The sequence below is a fragment of the Pogona vitticeps genome, chromosome 4 (assembly GCF_051106095.1).
Source record: "Pogona vitticeps strain Pit_001003342236 chromosome 4, PviZW2.1, whole genome shotgun sequence".
Taxonomy (NCBI): domain Eukaryota; kingdom Metazoa; phylum Chordata; class Lepidosauria; order Squamata; family Agamidae; genus Pogona; species Pogona vitticeps.
In genome coordinates this window covers 81167863-81191249 of record NC_135786.1, presented here as the reverse complement: position 1 = coordinate 81191249, position 23387 = coordinate 81167863, and the positions used below count along the sequence as shown (strand labels likewise).

The following is a 23387-nucleotide window of genomic DNA, read 5'->3' as shown; positions in this document are numbered from 1 at the left end:
ACATGTCTTGATGTCACTTCAAAAACAGGAGACACTGTAGGAGAGCAATCCGGAGGAGTAAGACCTTTGTCTTTCCTGATTTATAAAAGTAATGGGGGGGAGGGAGTTGATGAAGTGAGTAAGGGAGCAGTGAATGCCTCCCTGTAGGAAAGTGAAATTAAAGCATGCCTAAAGGAGACACTAGTATGATGATTACTCTTTGCATTGCCACTGTACTAGATAATTATAGTGTAATCTGCTCTGTTCCTTTCTATATTGCATGTGGTAGAACATGTGATGGCTTCTCATTCCTAAAAGTTCTTGGATGAGATGGATGTCTAGATACACCTCAGTCTGACTTCAGGCCTAATTATGGTTGCTACATTTCTTAGTGTCTGTTTCAATCTTTTTAAAATATTTTGTTCAGATACTAATTCCAACATTTTTCACTTTTTCACTGTGTTCATTGAGTCCTGTTTGATACTATATTGCAGTGTTTCTTCCCTTGAAGCAGGATGGATGCAATGCTTTTATACATTGTTTTAGTCATGGGCAGTTTACATCTAATTCAAGGTCAGCCATCCATCCATTGGCCTGTGAACAGCACTGTGCTCAAAGGATAATTTTGTACTTATCTTCCAAACTACGGGATGGGAAAGGGGACCCCACAAAAGGTCAGAAGCCGCATATACTGATTTTAGTGTGAGTAACACTGATTCTTGAACAGTCTAGGGCAGGCTCTTGTTTCTTGTACACACCTCTCCTGATGGCTTGTGAATATGTTGTGTTTCATGTTCTCTCCTCTGTAAAAGTTGATCATATTTAATATAGAATCAATATTATAATGAATAAACTGTTTGGAAAAGATTCCTGAACCTTTCAAACAAGGACTGGATGCCTTTCAGACCTGCAAATAGATTTCTAGTAATAGCCAATGGATGGCCACCATTTTTTATTCTTTGACAATTTCACTCATAGCACTACTTTTTCATGCAGTTTAAGATATTTAGTTGTTGTGTGGTGACTGTAGAATTTCCATTTTTTGACAGACCATTCACTATGTGTGGAAAGCTTCTATAGACTGAGAAGGAAGCCAAATATCATAAGCACCATCATCATAGGCATCCTTCAGTCTCGAGAGACTATGGTAACGTGCTCTGTATGGAGGACTTCGACGCTGTACATGAAGCTGGAGTGTCCTCTCCAGAGCATGAAGCCAGGGTACAATAATATGGAGGATAGGCTATTACCCAAGCAGAAGATCCCCCCTCTCCACATCACTGAAATAGTCCAATGGAAAGGCAAGAGCCAATACAACTGGTTCCAGCGATGTCACAGGAGTTGCCAGAATGACACGAACTGCCTCTGGGACTCTGGCTCCGGATTTTGCCTTGAGGTCTACTCCTGAAGCCTTTTCCATCAGTGGATATAGCCACAATGCAGTGGAGGTTTGAAATTGGAGTTTTCCTTCTCCTAGATGGGCTGCCTTCCAAGGCTAATGAGTCCCACTTACCTGGGCTGCTCCCTCACCACATGGGTGATGGCGGTGCCTCCTCCTTCTCCTCGTGGCATGGGGGTTTGGGATCAGAGTTTTCCTTCTCCTAGATGGGCTGCCTTCCAGGCTGACGAGTTCCACCTACAATGGTCATGAATTAGCCTGGAGTAATGCATAAACCCATAAATGGCCCATGGATTTCTTTGTCAAATGCTCTTTTTTTAAAACAAAAATTAAATGCAGGCTACTTCTTCGTAACAGCAAGCATTTCAAAATCTGGCCATGCAGAGATTGTACAGACATTTGGATGGATGTTTGTTTGCAGTGAGTTGGATCAGCATAAACATATGTTTTCAAAATGAGATGGGTGGGAAAAGATCAAGGAACTGGTATCTTGTAGTTAGGGCTGAGTGGATGCAGTTTATACCTATAAAGTGCCCAGAAGTGAAATTGAGTGAACTTACCTCAGGTAGCTGAGGTAAGTTAATTTTTTTTTTTTGCAATTGCTTAATATGTCTTGTTTTTTGTTTGTTTGTTTTTTGTCTTCAGGCATTGTACAGACGTTCTATGCTGTGTCATCTTCGTTGTGGTTATCCTGGGTTATATTGCATTAGGAATTGTAGGTAAGTAAATATGTGTACTGTTCAGGTTTAATCTGTTCATTAAAAAGTTACTCCTCATGTACCCATTACTTTAAGTTAAATGGACATTCCAATTGAAGATAATTATATTCACTTAACATATTCTTAGATACAAAGCTGCTCCTGTTAGTTGACTCTTGTAATTACTGGGGGAGTTGGGGGTGGAGTCAAAATGATGGATGCACTGATTTCTTTTTTAAATCCAGGAGGAAATAAGGCAAGTAGAATTGCTATAGTTCAGTAATTTTGTTCTGTTACTGTAATTGTAAAAAGCTGTAATTGTAATCAGGAAAATAATGGCAGTTATTATTAAGTGTGGATGGGGAAGTAAGATGTTTCTTTAAAAAGCGTTTTCCCTATTCTTTATAATGTTTGTGAGAAAGTCTGTATAAATAATAAATAGAAAAGCACAGTTTGAAAGAATTTCATTGAATGCTGAGGTAGGTTTTATAACATATAGAGCTGGTACTGCCAATGCCTTTTTAATCTTTGTCCCACCTAATGAAAACTGCTCATGGTGTGACACCATCACATCCTGCATTTCTACGTCACCTCACATCAAATGATATGATAGAAGAACAAAGACAATGAGCAGTGGCAGCTTCATTTCTCATAGTTTAGACTTGTCCTGACTGAAAACAAACACAGGTTGGCATCAATATTCAGTTACAGGGTATGATTCTTTAAAGTAAATGGCAAAAGTCCCATCAATTTTAATAGATCTATACTGAATACCTTGCTTCTTTAAATAGAACGCTGCATTTCTCCAAGTTAAAAGCTTTTGGATTTTTTTCCTTTGTGAAAAGGTTGGTATTTATTTATCATGTTATCTTTTCCCCCCTATACTCTACAGACAAAACATAATAATATTATGTCAGGACATGTCAAAAAGGCAGGGTTATCTTGCACAAAAAATGCAAATCAGAAAATAGATAAAATATTCTGCGTGTCTTTTGTCTTGCTGAAACAAAATTTCAGCACAACACACACCATGTTACAATATGTTCTAGGTAATTTCTCAGGGTCTTTCTGTACAATCCTTCAGTGACCTTGTTCTGCATTAGCTATTCTGCAGTAATTATGCAAATAGCATTTGAGCAAAAATAGCTTATTATTCTGTCCACATATGTATTGTTGGGATACCATTGCTACTATTTGCGGTCATTGTGCATTTTCTTTCAAGAGTTAGACAATGGAAAATTTCAGAAAATACAAATTACCAGATGTCCCTAACTGAACAAAAAAGGGTTTATGTTAATAGCATTTCATGTAAAAGGGAGAACAGAATAATAAAAAAAGAGTCATGATATCAGAGGCTGACCACTACAGCTTACATTTAATGCTTGCTTATTTATTATTTCTCCTTGAAAACTAAATGGTGTAGAAGGCTCCAAAATATTCTCTGTCCTTTTCATTGTTCAGTAGGGCTGTATTCACCTATAGAACAGAGCCTGAAAAAAATCAAGCGATCTGTTGAAATATGTGGAGGATTCAGTTGAGGTCCATTCAAATGAATGGAGGTTTTGCCATTCTATCAAAAGAATCATATCTAGTAATTGAAAGTTCTTAGTTTTTGTTGAAATACATCTCCTATAGAACTGTAGAGATACAAATGCAGGTTGTACAACATAATTTTTCATCTTTATCTTAATTAGTGCTGGAATTCATAATGATCTAGTACTGGGATTCCTTGATCAAGCTTGCTCTTCTGATTACATAATCCTACATTTTTTAAAGACATTGCTTCATAGATAAAATGTGCTATTTATTATGAATTTGGATGTGCTGAATTCAAATATAACAATTAAAACAACACTTAGCCATTGTTTCCGAGATAGTTTTTACATTTTACATCTATGTACATTGTGCAGATAGTAGAGTTTTAATCATAAATTGTAAATCTAGGTCTTTTTATGTTTATAATTGATTTTCATGATGATATTTCACTTGTCCTGTTAATGTAGCACTTTATAAATCAGCACAAGCATAATAAATAAAATTTATTATGAAAGAAAAGGCAAAATACTATTATATACATTAGTCCTATTCAGTTGGTATGCCTTGGCTTGTCTCTTGTGTTCATTAAATGGAGCATCCCTTGTCACTGGCCAGCAGTATTATGTAAGCATTGATGCGCTCCATTGGCCCTGATAGTATTTCTCCATTGTTGCAATGTCCTGGTGAAATTGCTTGCTGATGCCTTGAAGAGATTTTCCACCAACAACCTGTATTTATCTGCCTTGATATTTCCAATATTGATATTTATTACGACTAACTTGAAGGCTTTCCATTCAGACTTTTTCTTGCCACACAGTGCATGGTCAGGTGTATCATCTTGAAGAAGTTCATGAGGTAACAAAATTTTCCTTGATTCAAGAAGTGGTGGATGCTGAACATTTTTCCTCCCAGGCTCCAATGACTGTCGAAGTGACCAATCTGTCTTGATGTAGTGGGAATCTCTTGCATGACTATCCCACTCACAGAGAAAATAGCAGTACTTTGTGTATTCAGTCTTCAGCCCAAGCAAGAGTGCAACAATCTTCAGATCGCCACAAAGCTGCCACCGAGGTTTATGCACCTCAACAGTTGTTTCATGTTGTCATGTTTCCTTCACATGGATTGCATTACCAACTGGAATTGATGGCAAAACATTGTCATTATGCAGCAAAGTAGCTTTAAGCCTCTTTGATGAATCAGTGAACAGTCTCCACTCATCTGGATCGTGAACAGTGTTGAGGGCTGCCATCACACCATTGATGTTGTTGCAGGCTACAAGATCGCTTTCCATGAAGAAGAATGGAACGAGATCCTTTTGACAGTCACAGAACTTGGAAACCTTATCACATGTCAAGAGATTCCACTGCTGTAGTCTGGAGCCCAACAGCTCTGCCTTACTCTTGGGTAGATCCAAATCCATGACAAGGTCATTTAGTTCACCTTGCGTTATGAGGTGTGTTTCAGAGGAGGAGAATGGGAGAAAATGTGGGTCTTGTGACAGGATCAGAAGTTTCATCCTTTTCCTCTTTTTCATCTGACTCTCGTGAGAATGATTCTGGTGCTTTTGTGATGCAAAAGTCACTTCACCACAAACACAGCAGAATTTATCTGCACTGTTCACACAAGTATGACGCTTCTCTGGCTAAACAGAAAAGTGTCCCTTTGCAAAATCAAACACTGACAAATAAGAGAGCAAAACAGTGTATGATTTTTAGGGAAATTTGTTCAGCAGAGTGTTGTAAGCTTCATTATGACTGCATCATTCATGACTTCTAGGAAAACATGCTGCAATTCATATCATGTAATATGCAATACCAGCTTCAGCATCATTCATTGTTTTGCCTAAAAAGCAGGTACGTTCCAAACCCAGTCATAGATTTATTTATAGATTCAGTCAAAGATGTATTTTAGTTATTTCTAGTTTAAATTGAGATTGTTTCCCTTTATAACTCACTTATCCTCCACCATTCTCAAGCCAATGGTTGTACATACTGACCCAATAGCATATCTTGAAAACTAGAGCATTCAATAATTTTAAGCATCATTTTAGTTCTTAGTGATGCAGAATTAGTAAAGTCTGACTACATTTATTTCAGAAACATTTTGGCTATAGACCAATGTAGACCTTAATGTTCTGCCATGTTCTGCATTGGCATATTTGCTTGTACTTGTTTACAATATTTTCATTCTGCAGTAGCTTCCAATAATGGAGATTGGGGATGTTTCTGGGTGGGTATGTAATCTATGGTCTAAGTCCATGTAGCTGTTCTATAGGGGTTGCTATGTTTGTTGATGTTGTCTGGTTCCTCTTTGTATTGTAATTATAAGTGGAATTGCTTTGGACTAAGCCACAGGGAACTATCTCAAAACATGTTACTTGAATTCATCTGGGTATCCAACTCCTATTTTAACATGTCAAGAATATGGGTGAAATAACAACACAGAATCATCAGCATGGCAATTTGCCTTTTTATTTTGTAACTCTCAGAGTTTTATCGACAGGAGAACCCAGTCAGTTCATAGCAAATAGTACTGTCTTTACAGACAGTGAAAACCCACTCACAGTAGGAAACAAAATCACTTCACAAGCAGGATGAAATATAGCCTCTCTCAAAGATTTCAATACTTACTGTAATTTTTTATCATTATACAGTAATTTGAAATGCCAGCCTAGTAGCTCATTATTACTATAGATTCAAATTCTGGAAATTAACACTTTACATTCCCGGTTCCCCAAAGTAATGAAAATTGTTCTTTTTCATGAATGCCACAAGTCACTTGCTGCAGGTTCAAAATTAATTAAAATGTAAATAAGTTTAAATCAATACACAAAACAGTACACAAAACACAGAATGTTGTATGATACAATTACCCAGCTGTATTTTCATTAATACTGGAATTCCTAGTGATCTGTTATATTGTTTCTGCACCATTTTGTGAGACCACACCTCCAATTAGAGAAGTAACGTGAAACTGACAGATGTACCACAAAAGAAATGATAGCTCACATTTATAATGTAATCTTGTTATTGTATACTTTTATTGTTAGGAAAAGAATTACAAATAACTTTTCAAAGTGTTTATTTCCAAGTTCTGAATACAAAGTTTTGCCTTATTTCTTTGGGCTATAACCATGCTGCTTGCCCAGCATTGGCTTTTTTTAATAAGTTGCAATCAGACTTTTGAATCAATGGGGACTGGGTGAATCAACACCTATATAAGTTCCTTTGTTTCATTGAATCTACAATGGTGCCTCGCTTAACGATTGCCTCGCTTAACGAGGAAATCACTTGACGATTAGGTTTTTGCGTACTTTATTTTCTGCTTACTTCTGAATTTCAGCTGTGTACTTCCTGTGGCATAGGTCACTCATACAGCATGATTAAGACTATATTAGTGCCCCAGCTTCAGTTGCTAATGACTAATATTTTGTAAGCCGCCCCGAGTAGACATGGTCTAGAGGGGCGGGGTAAAAATCAAATAAATAAATAAATAAAATAAATAAATAATAAGTACAACATTGGCAACATCTCTCAGATTTGTCAGAACTACAAGAACCCATTAAAGCCTCAAGTCCTGAAAAAAAAAACCTGCAATCCATATAAAAATACTTAATCCAGTGTCATAACCAGTGGATGGAACTGGAACTGCAAAGGTATATGGGTAAATGATTTAGATTCCATCACATACTGGGTCAGCTTTATAGCAGAAATGGTATAGTAGGAAATCATAGCTTGGTAGCAACAACTGCTGAAAGAGATTAGATTGCTGACTCCTTCCTTGATGCAGGAGGATTTTTAATTTTTTTCCTACACAGATTCTGTGTTGCTGCACTGATGTGTGAGCACTTTTGTCATGGGGTGCTCATTCTGGACGACAGATTGATCAAATGATTGGAAATACTGGAGACTGACAGAAAAAAAGCCGAAATGACAGTTGGTAGCTTGTGATTGTACAGTATATCTGGACTGCTAAACCTTCCTACTGTCCTGTACATTCTTCCAGCATTGCACAAATCTCCCTTAATCCTCTGGCTAGGATTTCATGGCTGTTTTCTAAGCAAGGGTTCCAAAATCATGTGCTGCATGAAATCTGTCATGAAGTAGTGGAGATAATGATTGAATGCTTGGCCAGTTCTGTTTTATCCCTCAGGCCTTAGTCACAGACAATAGGGTCAGCTTTACATCTGTTGGAAATCTGTACACAGATACTACATTGCATATGCCCCAACAGTAAAGAGAGAATCTTGCATCAAACCTTGTGAGCACCTGAAAAGCTAAATCTATCTAGCCTTAAATGAAGATCTATATCCTTTTGATCATTTGCAGCTTTTCCTATGGGTGAAATTTTTCAGTCTCAGTTCGGAAGCATAATGCAGGATCTCTCTCTCTCTTTTTCTCATTCATATGATCACTCACTCAGTCACACACATACAGACACAGAGAGAGAGAGAGAGAGAGAGAGAGAGAGATTTATTCATATTCTGGCTATATTATTATTATTATTATTATTATTATTATTATTATTATTATTATTATTATTATTATTATTATTATTATTATTATTATTATTATTATTATTATTATTATTATTATTATTATTATTATTATTATTATTATTGCCCTCTCATGTATCACACTATTTCCTTGGCTTTATTTTTTAAATGAAAGATGAGATCAGTCTTGGATGTACTCCAGGCACTTGTTCTATTCAAAATGCATGAGAGTCAATAAAGTTCATATAAAGGGAAAATAGAGTATAAATCAATTACAGTCATGAGTTGTGCCTCAAGCATCTCATGACCAAATAGGATCTGTATATTTCTGTCCTGTGGCTCTTTACAGAACAAGAAGGTGGAGAGGGGGGAAGGTTTTCACTAGTCTATGAATCTGTATGAAGTTGACTAGATTCAAAAGCTTGCAATTTTAGATCCATCAACTCTAGAGTATGGAACATTCTATACTGATTAAAGGAAAATACAGTCTGAATACTTAGCACATGTACAGGAGTGTTCTGAGCAGTAGTGAAACCTATACAACTGAGAACAGAATTTGATTCTTGGTGTGTTTCCAAAGATGTGGTCATCTGGTTATGTAAAGGATGATCAAATCTGGCAACATCAATGTTGTTGATTTACCATTATAAAAAAAACATTCTCTGTCCTGATTCAGTTATGTTTGGCTCTCAAATGAGTAGGAACTACAGATATATTTATTACAGGAACTATTCTTTGCATCCTGAAACTTTTGTAGTCTTCTTGTTTATGTTTTTCTGGCTTATTAAGATAGCTCAAAATAGTCTAAGATAGATTTAGCCTAGAAAAAATAAGAGAAACCAGTAAACTTTCATAGAAAGATCCCATGGGATGAATGAATGGAATAATTCAGAAGAAGAAAATTTAAAGTTCCTTATAGAATATGCCAATGTCATCAGAATGCTTAATAGCATAAGGATCTGCTTTTTAAAAAACTTAAAAAAACTGTGGTTCTACATGATATACGTAGCTTACTTTTTTGAAATGGCATATTACATAAGCCCTATTTTTTTGTGAAGCATCTCAATGTAGTGGCAGTTTCTCATATGTTAAAGTTCCCAAATAGTGGCTTCAACCTTGCACATTCAGCTTGAGGTATCAGGTTTCACCTCAGGGGATATCGATTTCATTATCTTTTCAGTTTACTCTGGACAAGAGGTTCTAGTCACTCAGCATCTCTCTTACTGCTTTATATTGAAGTGTGTAGATTCCGCTCCATATCCAGAAACAAGAAGTGTTCTTTTCCTTTCTTTTTAAATGGAATCTTTCTTTTAAGCTGTTTTTATAGCAATGCTGGGTACTGGGAATAAAGGGGGGCAGGAAGTAAGCAGAGCCAGAAAGACCTTATGTATGTAAATTTGGGTCTCCTTGGCTCTGCTTGATCCCGAAGGGGCAAATAGGATGGGGAAATTACACATCACCAGTGAGTAACAGCTTTGGGCAAGCTGCAGAGTCCCCGGATGCCCCAAAGAAAGGGAATGGTAAGCCATTTCTGAGTATTCTCTACCTGGAAAACCCTGAAAAAGGGTCACCATAACTGATAATTGATTTGACGGCACATGATTTATCTGCTGACTGGATAGCTCAGTGAGTTATATATCAGGCTGCAGAGCCAGAGGATGGGAGTTTGATTCCCCACAGTGCCTCCTGAAAAAACAGCCAGTCTGTCTGGCCTTGGGCAAGTGACACAGTCCCAGGGTGCCCCCAGAAGAAGGGAATGGTAAACCACTTCATTCTTCAGTGTAGAGGTGGTCTCTTATGCATCTCTCTGGTCCCATTTGTGGAATATTTCTGCTGCAATATATGCTAGTTTGTACTTAAAGCCATAATAGGTGATTAACCACTGGGACTTGAGGCCATCTGTGAAGTAGTAAATTGATTTTTTTCTTATGAATGTTTAGACAACAGATACTCATATGTATAAATTCATGATCATGTGTCCTATTATCTGCTTGATTGCATGGGTAAATTGGTAGTGGTAAAAAGCCATAACCACAATTTAGCAGGTCTGTGTTTCCATTTTACATGTTTAAAATGTTTAAAATGTTTATTTTTAAGAGAAAACACACACACAAAACAGTACCATTTTGAGTGCTGTTGGCTCTGACTGTCAAATAGTTTGCAATTTTTTTTAAACTTACTGGAATTTAGTGTCTTCCCATCTTCTGATGGGGAGTCATTTTGTTCTGTTTGCAAACACTTACTGGGCCCCTAAGCATTCAGATGAAAATAAAACAAGGAGGCACCTGACAAATGTGTTAAAAAGGCAGGTGCTTATGATTTCTGCTATCTGTCTTATGGACTTCCAGCACATTAGTGAAATATGTTAGCATAATTTGATGGAGTGAAATGTAGTTTTGACAGGGTTTTGCATACACGTCATTCCTGTGTTAGGCTACATGCTGACTCATTAGGATTCTCAAAGATTTATGACCGATTCTTGAAGGTTTGCACCAAGGGTCTGTCAAATTGCATGATGACTTAAAGATTTTGTCAGCCAGTTATACTAACAAAGCTGTAAAACCATGTGATATAATAGTCAAAACTTGGTTGAGAAAATTATTAGGATACCTGTCTCTCAGATCCATGTGTTGATCCTTTCAACACAATTAATAATAATCTGTTACATACAGGATAGATTTTACTCTTGCAAAAATAATTTCAGTTTTAAAATGGTTATAATTTTTCCTGTATAGTGAATCTCAAGTATAGCATTTAAAAAATCCCTCCGGTTTATTTTCATTGGAGAAGATAATGCATAAAGTTTGAAATATCCCAACCATCAAGCTAGCCCTGTAGATTTTGTTGTATTTTGCAATAGCTGGATAAATAGCTCTCAGTGAGTTAGGTATCTGAGTAAAAAGTAGAAGTTCAGTACCCTACTGTGCCTCCCAGCTGAAAAGCCAGACTGTGCAGGGTGGCTCCAGAACAAAGGAAGAGTAAACTACTACTGAGTATTCTTTGTTGCCACCCCATGACCTTATCCACTAATTTTTACACTAGCAGGTCGTACATTCCTCAGGCGGTAGCAGGTACCTCTCAGGGCACCTTTTAACACACACCCCAGTGCCACTAGGGAAGGCATTAACCTGAAAGGACAACTACTCCTTAAAACCAAAGGCAAACAGAAGGTTAAGCTTTCTGTTTTGCCCCAGTCGGTGCCTCCTTGCCCTAGGCTGGCAATTTACATTTTTTACTTGGCTACTGAAAGAGTTTTTTCTATTTAAATTAATCACTTTGTTTCTACTGGTAGAATGTAGCTTTGCATGACGAGACTGCATTATCATCTGTTTGTAGTCTGATTTACTTTGCTTACACATAGAATAAATAATGAGGAGAGTTTAATTTAAACAAACAAACAGGATTTTTATTGAGGGACTGCAGGTAATAGATATGAAAGGGAAGATAGATTTTAGGATGTGAATGGTAAAGCTTAAAACAACAGTAAAATGTAAATATATTCTTTATTTAAGGACTAAAATAACTGCTTTGTGGACTCTTGACATACTCTAAGCTTTCTGGGCAGGCTTCTGTCAGAAGCTACTTCTCCTGACTGGCTTGCAAATAGACTTCCTTTATCTTTTCAGTCCTCCAACTCAATTGTCACATAGACCAGACTCCTCCTCACAATAAACTAGTCATGTTGACCAATCAGCATTAAGTTATTCAACCACCTGCCACTTTACAGACATAGTGTATTCTTATACAAACTTCCTCTAGGTAATTATAGATACATTTACATTTGGTGAATATATGCAAGGGCAGAATAGCCACACTCTGTACCTAGAAAACTCTGGAAAGGGTCACCATAAGTCATAATGGACTTGACAGCAAATAATAATTATTAATAGTTTATAAAGTTTTTAATTAAACTCATATTATAGCCTCCCAATCATAGCATGTATTGCCTATGCTACAATGATAGTGATCTACTGTGTCTTCAGTGATATAATGAAGGAGAAGGATGACAGGAAGTCCTATCTGGAAAGTGATGGCCTGCTGTCAGTCACTATTGTTTGTAAAATGATTTGCTATTTTTTCCTTTTCTTGTATCTTTTTATATTGAAAAGCTAGAAGAGTTTTTGAGAAGCCCTTTTCATACCTTTAAGGCAGCTCCTTTGGCCTCAGCAGCGATCCGGTATTGCACAACCTTTTATGAGTGTTAGAAGTTCTGTCTGCTTGGATTCCATTTCATTTAGTGCTTGATATTGGGTCAGCAGCAGTTCATTGCAACAAATACCACCAACAAGTAAAGCTGTTAGCTGTGTGAGACGAATGATGATAACTGCTTATGCTATCTGCTTTCTCTGACTGCTGCTCAGTTGGTTCTTATTTGTCATGTGATACAAATGGGAATAAAATAACTATGGTTTAAATCATAAATACTGCCACACATGGATTTCACCTTCTGTTAGCTTCAGAAGCATGTCCCATGTGCTATGTCTGTCTATCCAAATAGCAGATTAAATGCAACTGATTTCACAGCAAGTGAAGATGAATCTATTTGCAAAGAAGCTGCTTTATAAACGAAGCATACGCCTGTAAATTCGAAAGGAAAATGTTGAACAAAGAACCCCATGTTCTTTAAAACATGTTAATCTAGCACTTGTTTATTGCCTTATTATGGCTGGATCCATAGGACACATACAAGATTACCTCTTTTTATAGTCACTGCTGTGGCAGGAGGCATTTTATCTTACCAAGTTCTTATCTGAATTTCCTTACTAACTTTCCTACTCTTTCTACTTTACCAAAATAAGATTTGTGCAGTGCTTTGTGAATTTTCTTCTTTCTCTTTTATGTCTTCCTTTGCAATGGGAAGTATGGTGTACATGCTCTAGGCAGCAATCCTGTACTCACATGCTGAGCAGTTAATCTCATGAATATATTGAGCTTTCACTGCCCACCAATGTAGTTCTGTAGGATCATGCTGCTTGTGGAAACATTGCCATTGCACAAGCAGTGGCCTCTCTGGAGAGTATCAAACTACTGCCTGTGCAAGTGGCACAATCCCATTTACTACAATGCTAGGAGTCCCCACTTAAGCGGAAGCTCAGTAGGATACTAGCTATGGCCTAATTTCTTCCCAACCTTTATTAGTATTGTACTGCACAGTCTGGTATACCTGATTGACTTGTGGGAGAAAGATGCATCTCTGGTAATGATAAATTGTGATTGCCCATGGGTTTTGCAGTATTTTTTAAGAACCTAACACTTTGTAAAGAAAACCAAGGGGGGGGGGGAAGAGGCATTGCACCAATGTTACAAGAAGAAAAGATTCTAATAAAAGAAAATATGTCATCTGTGAGATGTGTTTGAACCTCTCATTCCCATATAGCTTTGGGCAATAATTTCATCTCTAAAACATTATCCAAATAACTTGACAATTCTGAGATAATATGTAGTTATCCTTAGGTTTTACATGGGTTCTTTGCAAACATTATTTATTATTAATACATTGACATCATAACAAAATGATGTTTCAGTTATACTAATGTAACTGAAGTCATGAAAACTATTGTGATATTAGTAGTAATTATATGCTGTCAAGTCACATCTGACTTGTGGTGGCCCATTTCAAAGTTTTCCTGGTGGAGAATACACAGAAGTGGTTTACTATTCCCTTCTTCTGGGAATGTCCTGGGACTGTGCAGCTTGCCCAAGGCACATTGGGGAATCATACTCCCAACCTCTGACTCTGCCAGCCAGATGCCTAAACCACTAAGCTATCCAGCCAGCCTAATAATTGCATGCTGTGAAGTCAATTCCAATTTACAGCAACCCTTTCCAAAGTTTTCTAGGTAGAATATACACAGAAGTGTGTGAGGGTTCAGGTTTTAAATCATTTACTGTACCTTCTAATTCAGGTTTAACCTCTTCAGATGCAGACACAGGTTCAAGTTGTTTCTCATTAACATTTATTGTAGGAACTTCAATAAAACTATTTACATCAAACTAATTATTGTCCATCTCCTCTCTTGCCAACTCCTCTCCATCACGTCTTGTGCCCTCCATTTGGCTCTCTCTTTCTCTTTTCCTGTTCTACCTGTGCCCTTTACTCAACCTACTCCCCCACTCCTCTGTTTCTTTCTGTATCCAGTAGGGAGGTTTCTGGGGAACAGTCACTCTCCTCCTTTGCTCAGCTTCTTTCCTGGATGCCATTAATCTCTCCCACTGTGTGTCCAGGGGTTCACTAGCCAGATCCACTCCTATCCTGGCAGTAGGATCCTCTCTGTCTTCTTGCTCTCACTTTCTCCTGCCTCTAACTAAACTAAATGTTGTACCTTCACCCTCTCTTATATTACCTTTGCCACCAACTTCCTAATTGGTTTCCTCTTTTATGACTCCTTTATGGGAACCTGTATGGGTTGTCTCTCTGAGCATGGCCATCTCTGCTCCTCTGTTCCTCTCCCCTTTCTCCAGTGGAATGGATGGCGCTCTGGCTAGAGGTGTCTACATCTTGTCTCCTTTCTCGCAAAGTGATTGCCATTCTGTTCTTCTAGGAACATCCTGTGACTGTGAAGATTGCCCATGACTACACAGGTTCGTTCTTTCCCTAGGAGGCACCATGGAGACATTGCAGATCACTAATTTATGCAATAATAAATGCAGACCTTCCATTTGCTTATTGTATTTATATTCCATTTTCTTCTGTGATGGCACTTCAGTAATAGGTATTGTGGAAACCTGATAGCATAGAACCATGAGTAGATCTATGAGTTGGAGCAGAGAAATGCTGGTGGGGAGTATTTGGGTAAAAGGGGGGAAAAGACACAACAGTTTGGAGGAGTACGTATGCTATAGACCTCCTAGCCAGATTGAATACAAGGATGACGGCTTTCAGATCAAACTACGAAATATTCAGAAAATGAAAACATGTTAAAAGTGAGATACTGAAGACTCAAGTAGAAACAATTTCCTACAATGAAGAAAACTGAGAGACGTTCTAAAGAAACGGTGGTGGTTACAGAACAAACTTTGAGATGAGCCAATATTTAAAAGGGGCATGTGTAATAACCTGAAGGAGGGATAAATTACTGTGGAAGAGTATAAATGAGTAGCCTGTATTTGTAAGGAGAAGGTCAGGAGGGCCAAACAATGAGCTCAGCATTGCAAAATAGGTTAAAAAGAACAAAAATTGTTTTCAGCTGCACTCAGACCAAGAGAAAGAAAAAGGAAATTGTATGTCTACGTACTGAGAAATGAAAAGCAAATGTTTGATAGAGAAAAGGGAAGACCGCTGAATGCCTACAGTGATTATGTCTTCTCTCCAAACATTAAGAAAAGATCATAACAATTGCTTAGACCCAGTACGGTTCTCTCAGAAGCAAATCATTCCATCCCTATTTTTAATAGTTACTAAATATGTTGCAAAGTTTTGAATTTATGGTAAAATTCTCTTTTTCGCTACACAGTATAAGTACAGAGACCCATAAAGGAGAATAGCTACAAATTCCTCAGAGTCCACCCTTTTCTCATTAACTGGCACTTTAAAATAGTAACTCATTCTGAGACATTTATAGAAGAAAGAATAGAATACATTTCTTTACTTGCAGTTGCTTGAAATTATAGACTTGCATATACAGCTTTCTTCACTGCACACATATTAGCAACCAACCAATCAGATCAACAGCAATAAGCAACAGGCAACAACTGTTGAAATAGAAGAATAGAACACTTAGCAGAGAGGTGGAGCTGTGTATGAATTTCAAAATCTGGATAGATAGACAATCACCCCTGCCTAGAAAAGTCCGTCCCACTCGAACTACATGCAGCATGCAAGGTAATATTGTAAATAAAACTTCAACAAAATATGGGCTCGATGGTGCTATTGAAGATCTCTTGGTAACAGCTTATAGGTTAGGATTCTCATATTTTTTGAGCTACACTCAGAAGTCAGGAGTTAACCAGAGGAACTAGCTTGGCAGGGCTAAGCTCTGTGGCACTGCAAAGCATTACAAGTATTATAGTCTCCCTGACCATTATGCTCTGTACAGGGTGCTTCTTAGAAGACTACAGTACACCTAATGTGTTGCAGTGTCACAGAGCTTAGCTTTTAAGAGATTGTTGAAAACCTCATTATTTAGGCAGCCTTTGAGAATATACTGCCAAGAGAACACAGAACATCTACCAACCCTCAGTTAGCGATCCTGCCATCTTGACCACTGTTATTAATTGTTGTTATTTTTGTGTTGCATTTTTAATAATGCTTATAGTTTTAGTGTATGTCTATTCTTCCATATTATTTGACGTTGTTTTATTGTCCTTGATTATTGTCCCATTTTGATGTGATGAATTGCCCAGAGTGGCCTTGGCAGCCAGATGGGCACAACAGAAATCGGATGGATGGATGGATGGATGGATGGATGGATGGATGGATGGATGGATGGATGGATGGATGGATGGATGGATGGATGGATGGATGGATGGATGGATGGATGGATGGATGGATGGATGGATGGATGGATGGATGGATAGATAGATAGATAGATAGATAGATAGATAGATAGATAGATAGATAGATAGATAGATAGATAGATAGATAGATAGATAGATAGATAGATAGATAGATAGATAGATAGATAGATAGATAGATAGATCTACCCAGCCAGTTCTTTTGTCTCACAACTCAGAAGTGGAGGGCTCTAGCTATAAGCTGTATCAAACACCTGAAGGGCTTTTTAGGAGGCTTAAAGCACCCAGATGTCTAGTTGAGGCAATTCCAACAGACCTCTAGGTGCTGCAATTTAAAAAATATGCAAAAATACCCTTATTTAATGCCTTAATGAAATCATACTTTTCCTATTTCCGAATTGCATTCCAAGTCTTTGCTTCTTTTTGGTTTCGGGGCTCTCTGTTTTGCAGTACTTCTTCACATCTGCAATCTACTGCCCTGTCTGTTATCTAATTCAGCATTCCCCAACCTTTTTGGGGCCGTGGACTGGTTGGGGGGGAGTGAGCTCCATGTGCGCAAGCGTGACACCGCCCTGTGTGAGCATAACCACCCCCCGCATGAGCATGACATGCCCACCGTGGGTGTGACATGCCCCCCTGCGTGAGTATGACACACCCACTATGCATGCATGCATGGGGGGCAGAAGATCCATATCCGCAGCCTAGTTCTGGCAAGCCCACAGACTCACCCGGGGCCACGGACATGGGGGTTAATGACCCATGATCTAACTGATCTGTCTTCTTGGTTAGATAAGTTAATGCAGTATTAGCCATGTTTCCCTTTCTCTCTCTTTCTCTTTTCCTGTGAACATCCATTGAACCTGTAAGTAACATTGTGGAGAGACTCTGACATTGGGGAGGGATGGTGGTGGAGGGAAACGGCTGTGAAGATGAACTAAACTCTGTTGCAAATAGGACACTGTGACAGCTCCTTGATCTCAGTGACTGGGAAGGTAAACCACAATATTCAGTTAAACAGAAGTTTAAATACACTGAAGGACTCTTTGAATGGGGAGACATAGCACTGATTTCTTGTGCCTCACAAAGAGTTTTGTGTAATTGTTCTAGCATTTTTGACATACAGATGCTAGTACTATGAATATGTAAGAACTACTGCTTCAGGATGCAAGTTTGAATCAAAGTGAAGAGTAAATAATATTCTTGCTAAGAAACCTGACAAACTGAGTGTTCCGTCTGGCGATTTATATGTCAGGGATTGGGGAAAAAACATCTCAGAGGATAAGACATGATGTTGTTTGTATCCCAGTTCATCCATTATAGCTATGTTTCTACAAAACAGTAAGCCAGAATTCCAACAAGCCTTGTTTATCATTCACAAGCAAGCATGCTGGAGTTCAGTGCCCAGTCGCTCTTAGTTTGCCCTTCCTTCCAGCAAAATAGCTTCAGTAACCAACAGTAAGAAAAGGCTTAGCATTATATTCCAGCTTGGAACATTTATGCTTTTTTGTTTTTGTTTGTTTTGTGTCTTATTATATCACATTCTTTATTTAAAGGTGGCTTAGAATTCAATATTTAATGGGGCCTGTAGATCCCAAGGCTCAGGGAAGTTAATACGAAGCTTTTTTTTTTACTTGATAATTCCTGAATACTGTAATGAAGTTAGACTGTAAGGTAGCCTAACAAGTCTGCCTTACAGGTAGCAAAAAGTCAAGGAGTAACAAGATGAGATTTCTGAAATTCTTGTTTATTATTCTGTGGGTATGTGACTCATAGTGCAGTGGTTGAACTGCAGTACTGCAGCCAAAACTGTGCTTGTGACCCAGGGTTCAATCCCAAGTAGCCAGCTCAAGGTTGACTCAACTTCCATCCTATAAAATGAGTACTCAGCTCACAGGGGAGGGGGGAAGACAATGTGTAGCCTGCATAATGAACTTGTAAACCACCTAGAGTGTGCTTTATGCTCTATGGGGCAGTATATAAGCAGAATATTTTGGGGTATTTGCCCAGATAGGTGGTGCAGCCCAAGATCTCTTGCAAGGCATCTTTCTTTCGAAAGCATAGCAGCAAGTGGTTAACCCCCCCCCCCCATATCATAGTGAAAACAGCCGAATGCCCAGGCAAGTTAGTTTGACATTTGAGGCAGCAAAGTCTTCAACCCCCTCAGTACTTTATCACAGTAGAAGTGTGCAGTTAATAAATTAATAGCAAACCATTGGCTGCCTTTTTTGTGACACCCTGAAGTTTGCTGCCCAAGGGAGATATCTTATTCTACCACATGGGAGAGCTGGCCCTGCAGATAAATTTGTGCCTGAGAACTTTGGAACAATATTAATGAAACTGTATTCTCAAAGACTTTCACGGCCGGGATCCAATGTTTTTTTTCAGGCTGTTTGGCTGTGTTCTGGAGGTTTTTCCTCCTAAAGTTTCGCCAGTCTCTGTGGCCAGCATCTTCCGAGGACAAGAGCTAGAATTCTTTCTGTGTTCTGGTGTAGTGTGTGGGGTAGTTGAGTATTTGTAGCTGTGGGATCAGCTTTTTGTCCTTTTCAGGAGGTTGGGTGATTATGGTGATCAGGGTGTTTTTTGTTATGGGTGTATTGTGTGAAGGGTGTATTGTTGTGATAAGGGGGAGATGATATGTCACTGTGATTGATGAGTGTTAACAAAAAAGGCATCTAAACAGAGAGAAAGAATAACCTCCAGAACACAGCCAAACAGCCCAAAAAACCTACAACAATAATTCATGAAACTATTTGCAATATATATATTGTGTAAATAGGCTCTTAAGCCAGAGCCTGAACATAGATGTGAACAGGTTTTACAAATAAAGTCCAACATTACCCACTGATTGCGTGGTTCCTGCTGGTGTCTGTAATAGTGGAAGGAATACCTTCTGTGAAGAAAAACCTTCTGTGATGTTATGATAATTGAAAAATAGTCATCTATTATCTGGACATCAGAATTGATGAATTAAATAAAATTTCATCTCTTGGTGTCATACAGTAGTTCTGTAACATGTTGCCCACGTGCTGTTCTCTTATAAACATCTCTTTCCCAATTGCAGGGATTTATTGTAGTGAGCTGAATGAAAAATGTCCTGCCACACCATTTTTCTTTAAATTTACAAATGCATGGTGGTGGTGTGTAAGTAATTTTAGTATTCTAATTCTGTAGATCGCTGGATTTATTAGTTCTTGCTAAATCTTTGATCTGAAGGGTTTAATGTTCAACGTCTGTAATTTCAGAATAATTACTATCAGATTTAAAATCAATCAATATTTGAAGAAGTGTGGTTTTACAACCAGAAAGCTTCAGAAAAATTGAAGAGGAACTATTTTTACCTTGCATAACTTGTGTGTGTGTGTGTGTGTGTGTGTGGGAAATAGTACTATTTGATGGAAATGGTTTGCTGTTTACTAAAGTTCTTACCTGGCCTTCAATAGCACGTAAAAAATAAATTGTTATTCCTCATAGTAAAGTTTCATAACCCAATGTAAAACAAAGTAAACCTCAATATCTGGAAGGGAGTAAACTGCCCACCTAAAATATGGTCCTGTGGTAATGATTTTGGGAAACCTGCCACATTGGTTTATGTGTGCATATAATTGTAATATTGCCATAGCTAAGATGGTAATACAATGAATATTCACAGTTTTAAAAAGGTAGAAAGTTGGGAAGATTGATAATCATTATTCTGTATCTCAGTAGATATCCAAATATTGGAGAGTTTTCTTATAGGTAAAACCTTAGCTAATGGTCATATCATCATCTTCCCAAACTTTCCAGGTATGGATTGTTTTACTTCACATAAGACTCTGTATATTGTTATCATATACCAATCTTTAGAAAGAGGAAATGTATTAAGGTTGGTTTTTCCCCAGAACAGATGTAATATTTGTCAATTTAAATTCATATAGGTTCATGTTACAGAGTTACATTAACTCCAACACACACACACACACACATGAGAGTAAGTCCATCTTTAATATGTTTGTGCAAACAATGTTTAATTGTTTAATATATTATATTCCATTATGCTCTTCTGCCTCCATTCCACGTGAGCTGATGTTCCAGTCATAACTGGCATGTTCATAGAGGGTTTTGTGTCTTTATGTACTTTTTTCCTAATGCTGAGTGTTTTTGTGCAAATGACCTTGGAGAAGATCTAGTTTTAAGTGTTTCTGAACAAACCATCACAAAGCCAGGAGAAATGCAAGGATGTGGCAATTATGTAGGAGCAAGTTCAAAGTGATTTCTGTAACATGGAGTGTGTGAGTACGTTTTAGTTGGCTCATACAATTCGGCATGCAGAAGGAAGTCCAGAAGCAAGGCTGAAGGCAGCTTGATTTGTTTGGCTTGGTTCAATACCATTGTATGGCTTTATGCCAGCAAAGCTTTTGTGATGTTTCCTTGCCCTCATTTTAATAACGGTTATTTTCTAAGTGCATTACCTCATATTCTGGCTGCAAGCCAGGTGTACCCTACTAGAAGGGGGAAATGACAAAAAGGCAGAGATGTTTTACTTTCTATCTATTCATCCATACCTTTTTCATTTAAAAAAGCACTGTTTAAGAAAAATCAATAGTCTTCAGTAGCTATCAAGAGAGGTTAAAATGGTACACAACAGACAGTGCATTTTAATGTGTAGCAAGTTTTAATTCCAAGCAAGCCTGTTAAATGGAGAGAAGATAATATGAAATAGCACTGATTTTGTGTGTGTGTGTGTGTGTGTCTTTCTTCCAGCTTGGGTACACGGTGACCCCAGAAAAGTGGCTTATCCTACTGACAGCTACGGGCAGTTCTGTGGTCAAAAGGACACGCCTAATGAGTGAGTACTCAGACAATTCTTTGGCTTCACCTTTCACAATGCATGCATCAGAAATGAACCATTAGCTGTTAGTCTCCCAGCAACATTTGTCTTCTGTCTCCAAGAACGCTTCTCTGCCTTCATTCACAGCTTTCTCTCTATTGATTCCGGTTTAAGATTTACACAAAGCTGAGTGATCAAAGTAAAACCACTCTGCATTCCAGAAACTGTTCATAATTCAGTAGAATATTAATACATCATGAATCCAAGTGATTAGAAAGCCACACTTTCTGCATTGGATATGATTAGCCAGTGTAAGTTGGAACATTTAACTGTGAGAAATCACTACACTATTCCTGAGGGAAAAATAATTTCTCAGTATCATAGATTACATCTGATGTTTGTAAAACAGCCATCCCTTGCTCATAAGTATGACATGCCAGCATCTGATAAGACTGAGGGAGAATTCTGCCACTTGTTACTACTACCTTAAAATAATGTGCTTTACCCATTCTTCTAGAAATTGCGGTAAGCTCCGATGTGGACTGAGTGTCAAGGACCACTCCTAATTTCTATATTCAGTTCATCACTGTCTCAGTCCACAAAATAATGTAAGATTCTGGTTCCCAATGCTGGGTCCCCAGATGTTCTTGGACTAAAACTTCCAGAAGCTTTCACCACTAGCTATGCTGGCCAGGACTTCTGGAAATTGTAGTCTAAGAACATCTGAGGACCCAGCATTGAGAACCTCTAGCATAAGAGAATCATAGAATTGACAGGGACCCAGGGAGTCACTGGTCTGGACAATTAGCCAAAGCAAGCTATGTCGCATTTCCTTTCCTTGAATGAACAGGCAGCTCACAGTATCATTTGTTTTTGGGTGAGGAGAATACTATTCCCATAATGCCATGCTGGCTGGAGGATTTTGGTAGTTCTAAATTAATTTTTCGAGGCTGTAACGCTGTATGCGTCTACTGAAATGTAGGTAATACTAGGTTTGGTGAGACTTCATGTGTGAGTAGATAGGAGTATAGTTTTAATATACTTCTGAATTGTTTTTATATTTAAAATATTGGCCTAAATAATTAGAATCAATGAGGTTTGGGTAAGTCAACACTTTCACAGATGTCACTGAATTAATGGGCCTACTCTTACTGTGATTAACAGTTGTAGTTATCTCACTGTATTTAATGAATAATGTAAACTTATTCTGCCATTTTGACTGGTTCCTGTCTTATCTCATACTGCCACTACCCAGCTGGGAATAATGATTTTTCTTTCTCTTTGTTTAGATCCCTTCTAAGTTTTTTGGAAGCTAAATGTCTTTCCCTCTCCCCCAATGAGAGTTTTTAAATGATAATATTAGTTTCATCACAGTGTTCCCTAATCATTTTCTGTTTGTTAACATTGTCACTGAACAGTTGTACCTGGAATGGAAAGTTATTATTTCTTCTAAATAGATGCTATCCAGGGGGTGAACAGCAGTTGGTGAACACTTTGCCAAGTGAACTTTTTAATGCTTCTTGTAGCACATTTCTGCTTTGCACGTTTTAAGTGTAATGGTTCAATTGTGGTAACTGCAAAGTGACTTAGATTTTTCTTAGGACAGAGAAAAGTTAGAGATCTTAGAGGACAGCAGGGGAGAAAGGTACAATGAGAGCAGCCATATGCGTTTGATTTGGATTGTGCAGGCTGGGGATCACATCACTAGAATCTCTTATGTACTGCTTTTGACCTTGAAAATTCTGCACTTTGGTAAAGTTGAGTAGGGAAAGGCATGGTCAAAGTCGAATGAAGTAGAAGGGAGCTTTCTCTGAGTGTTGCAGTATCCCAGGTTAGCATCCTGACATGTCATCCCATTTCACATGGAACAATGTGGGCTGAAAGCAATCTACAGATTTCAGACCATCTCTGGGTATTGCTTTCATTTTTCCATCTGAAACTGCACTACCTCCTGCCTCTTGCTGTCTAAGCAGCACACTTTGGGCAGCCTTCGTTTAGACATTGATGGTTATGCAGTTT

General features: G+C 38.0%; 1 protein-coding gene across 2 annotated transcripts in view; it reads left to right on the top strand.

The window, feature by feature from the left end:
- Window positions 1–23387, top strand: part of SLC44A5 (solute carrier family 44 member 5) — a 253809-nt gene that overhangs the window by 175925 nt on the left and 54497 nt on the right. For both annotated transcript variants that reach the window (XM_072997807.2, XM_072997808.2), the window contains exons 3-4: window positions 2024–2097; window positions 21302–21386. In XM_072997807.2, the coding sequence (XP_072853908.1) occupies window positions 2024–2097; window positions 21302–21386 (159 nt within the window). The remainder of the gene's footprint in view (window positions 1–2023; window positions 2098–21301; window positions 21387–23387) is intronic.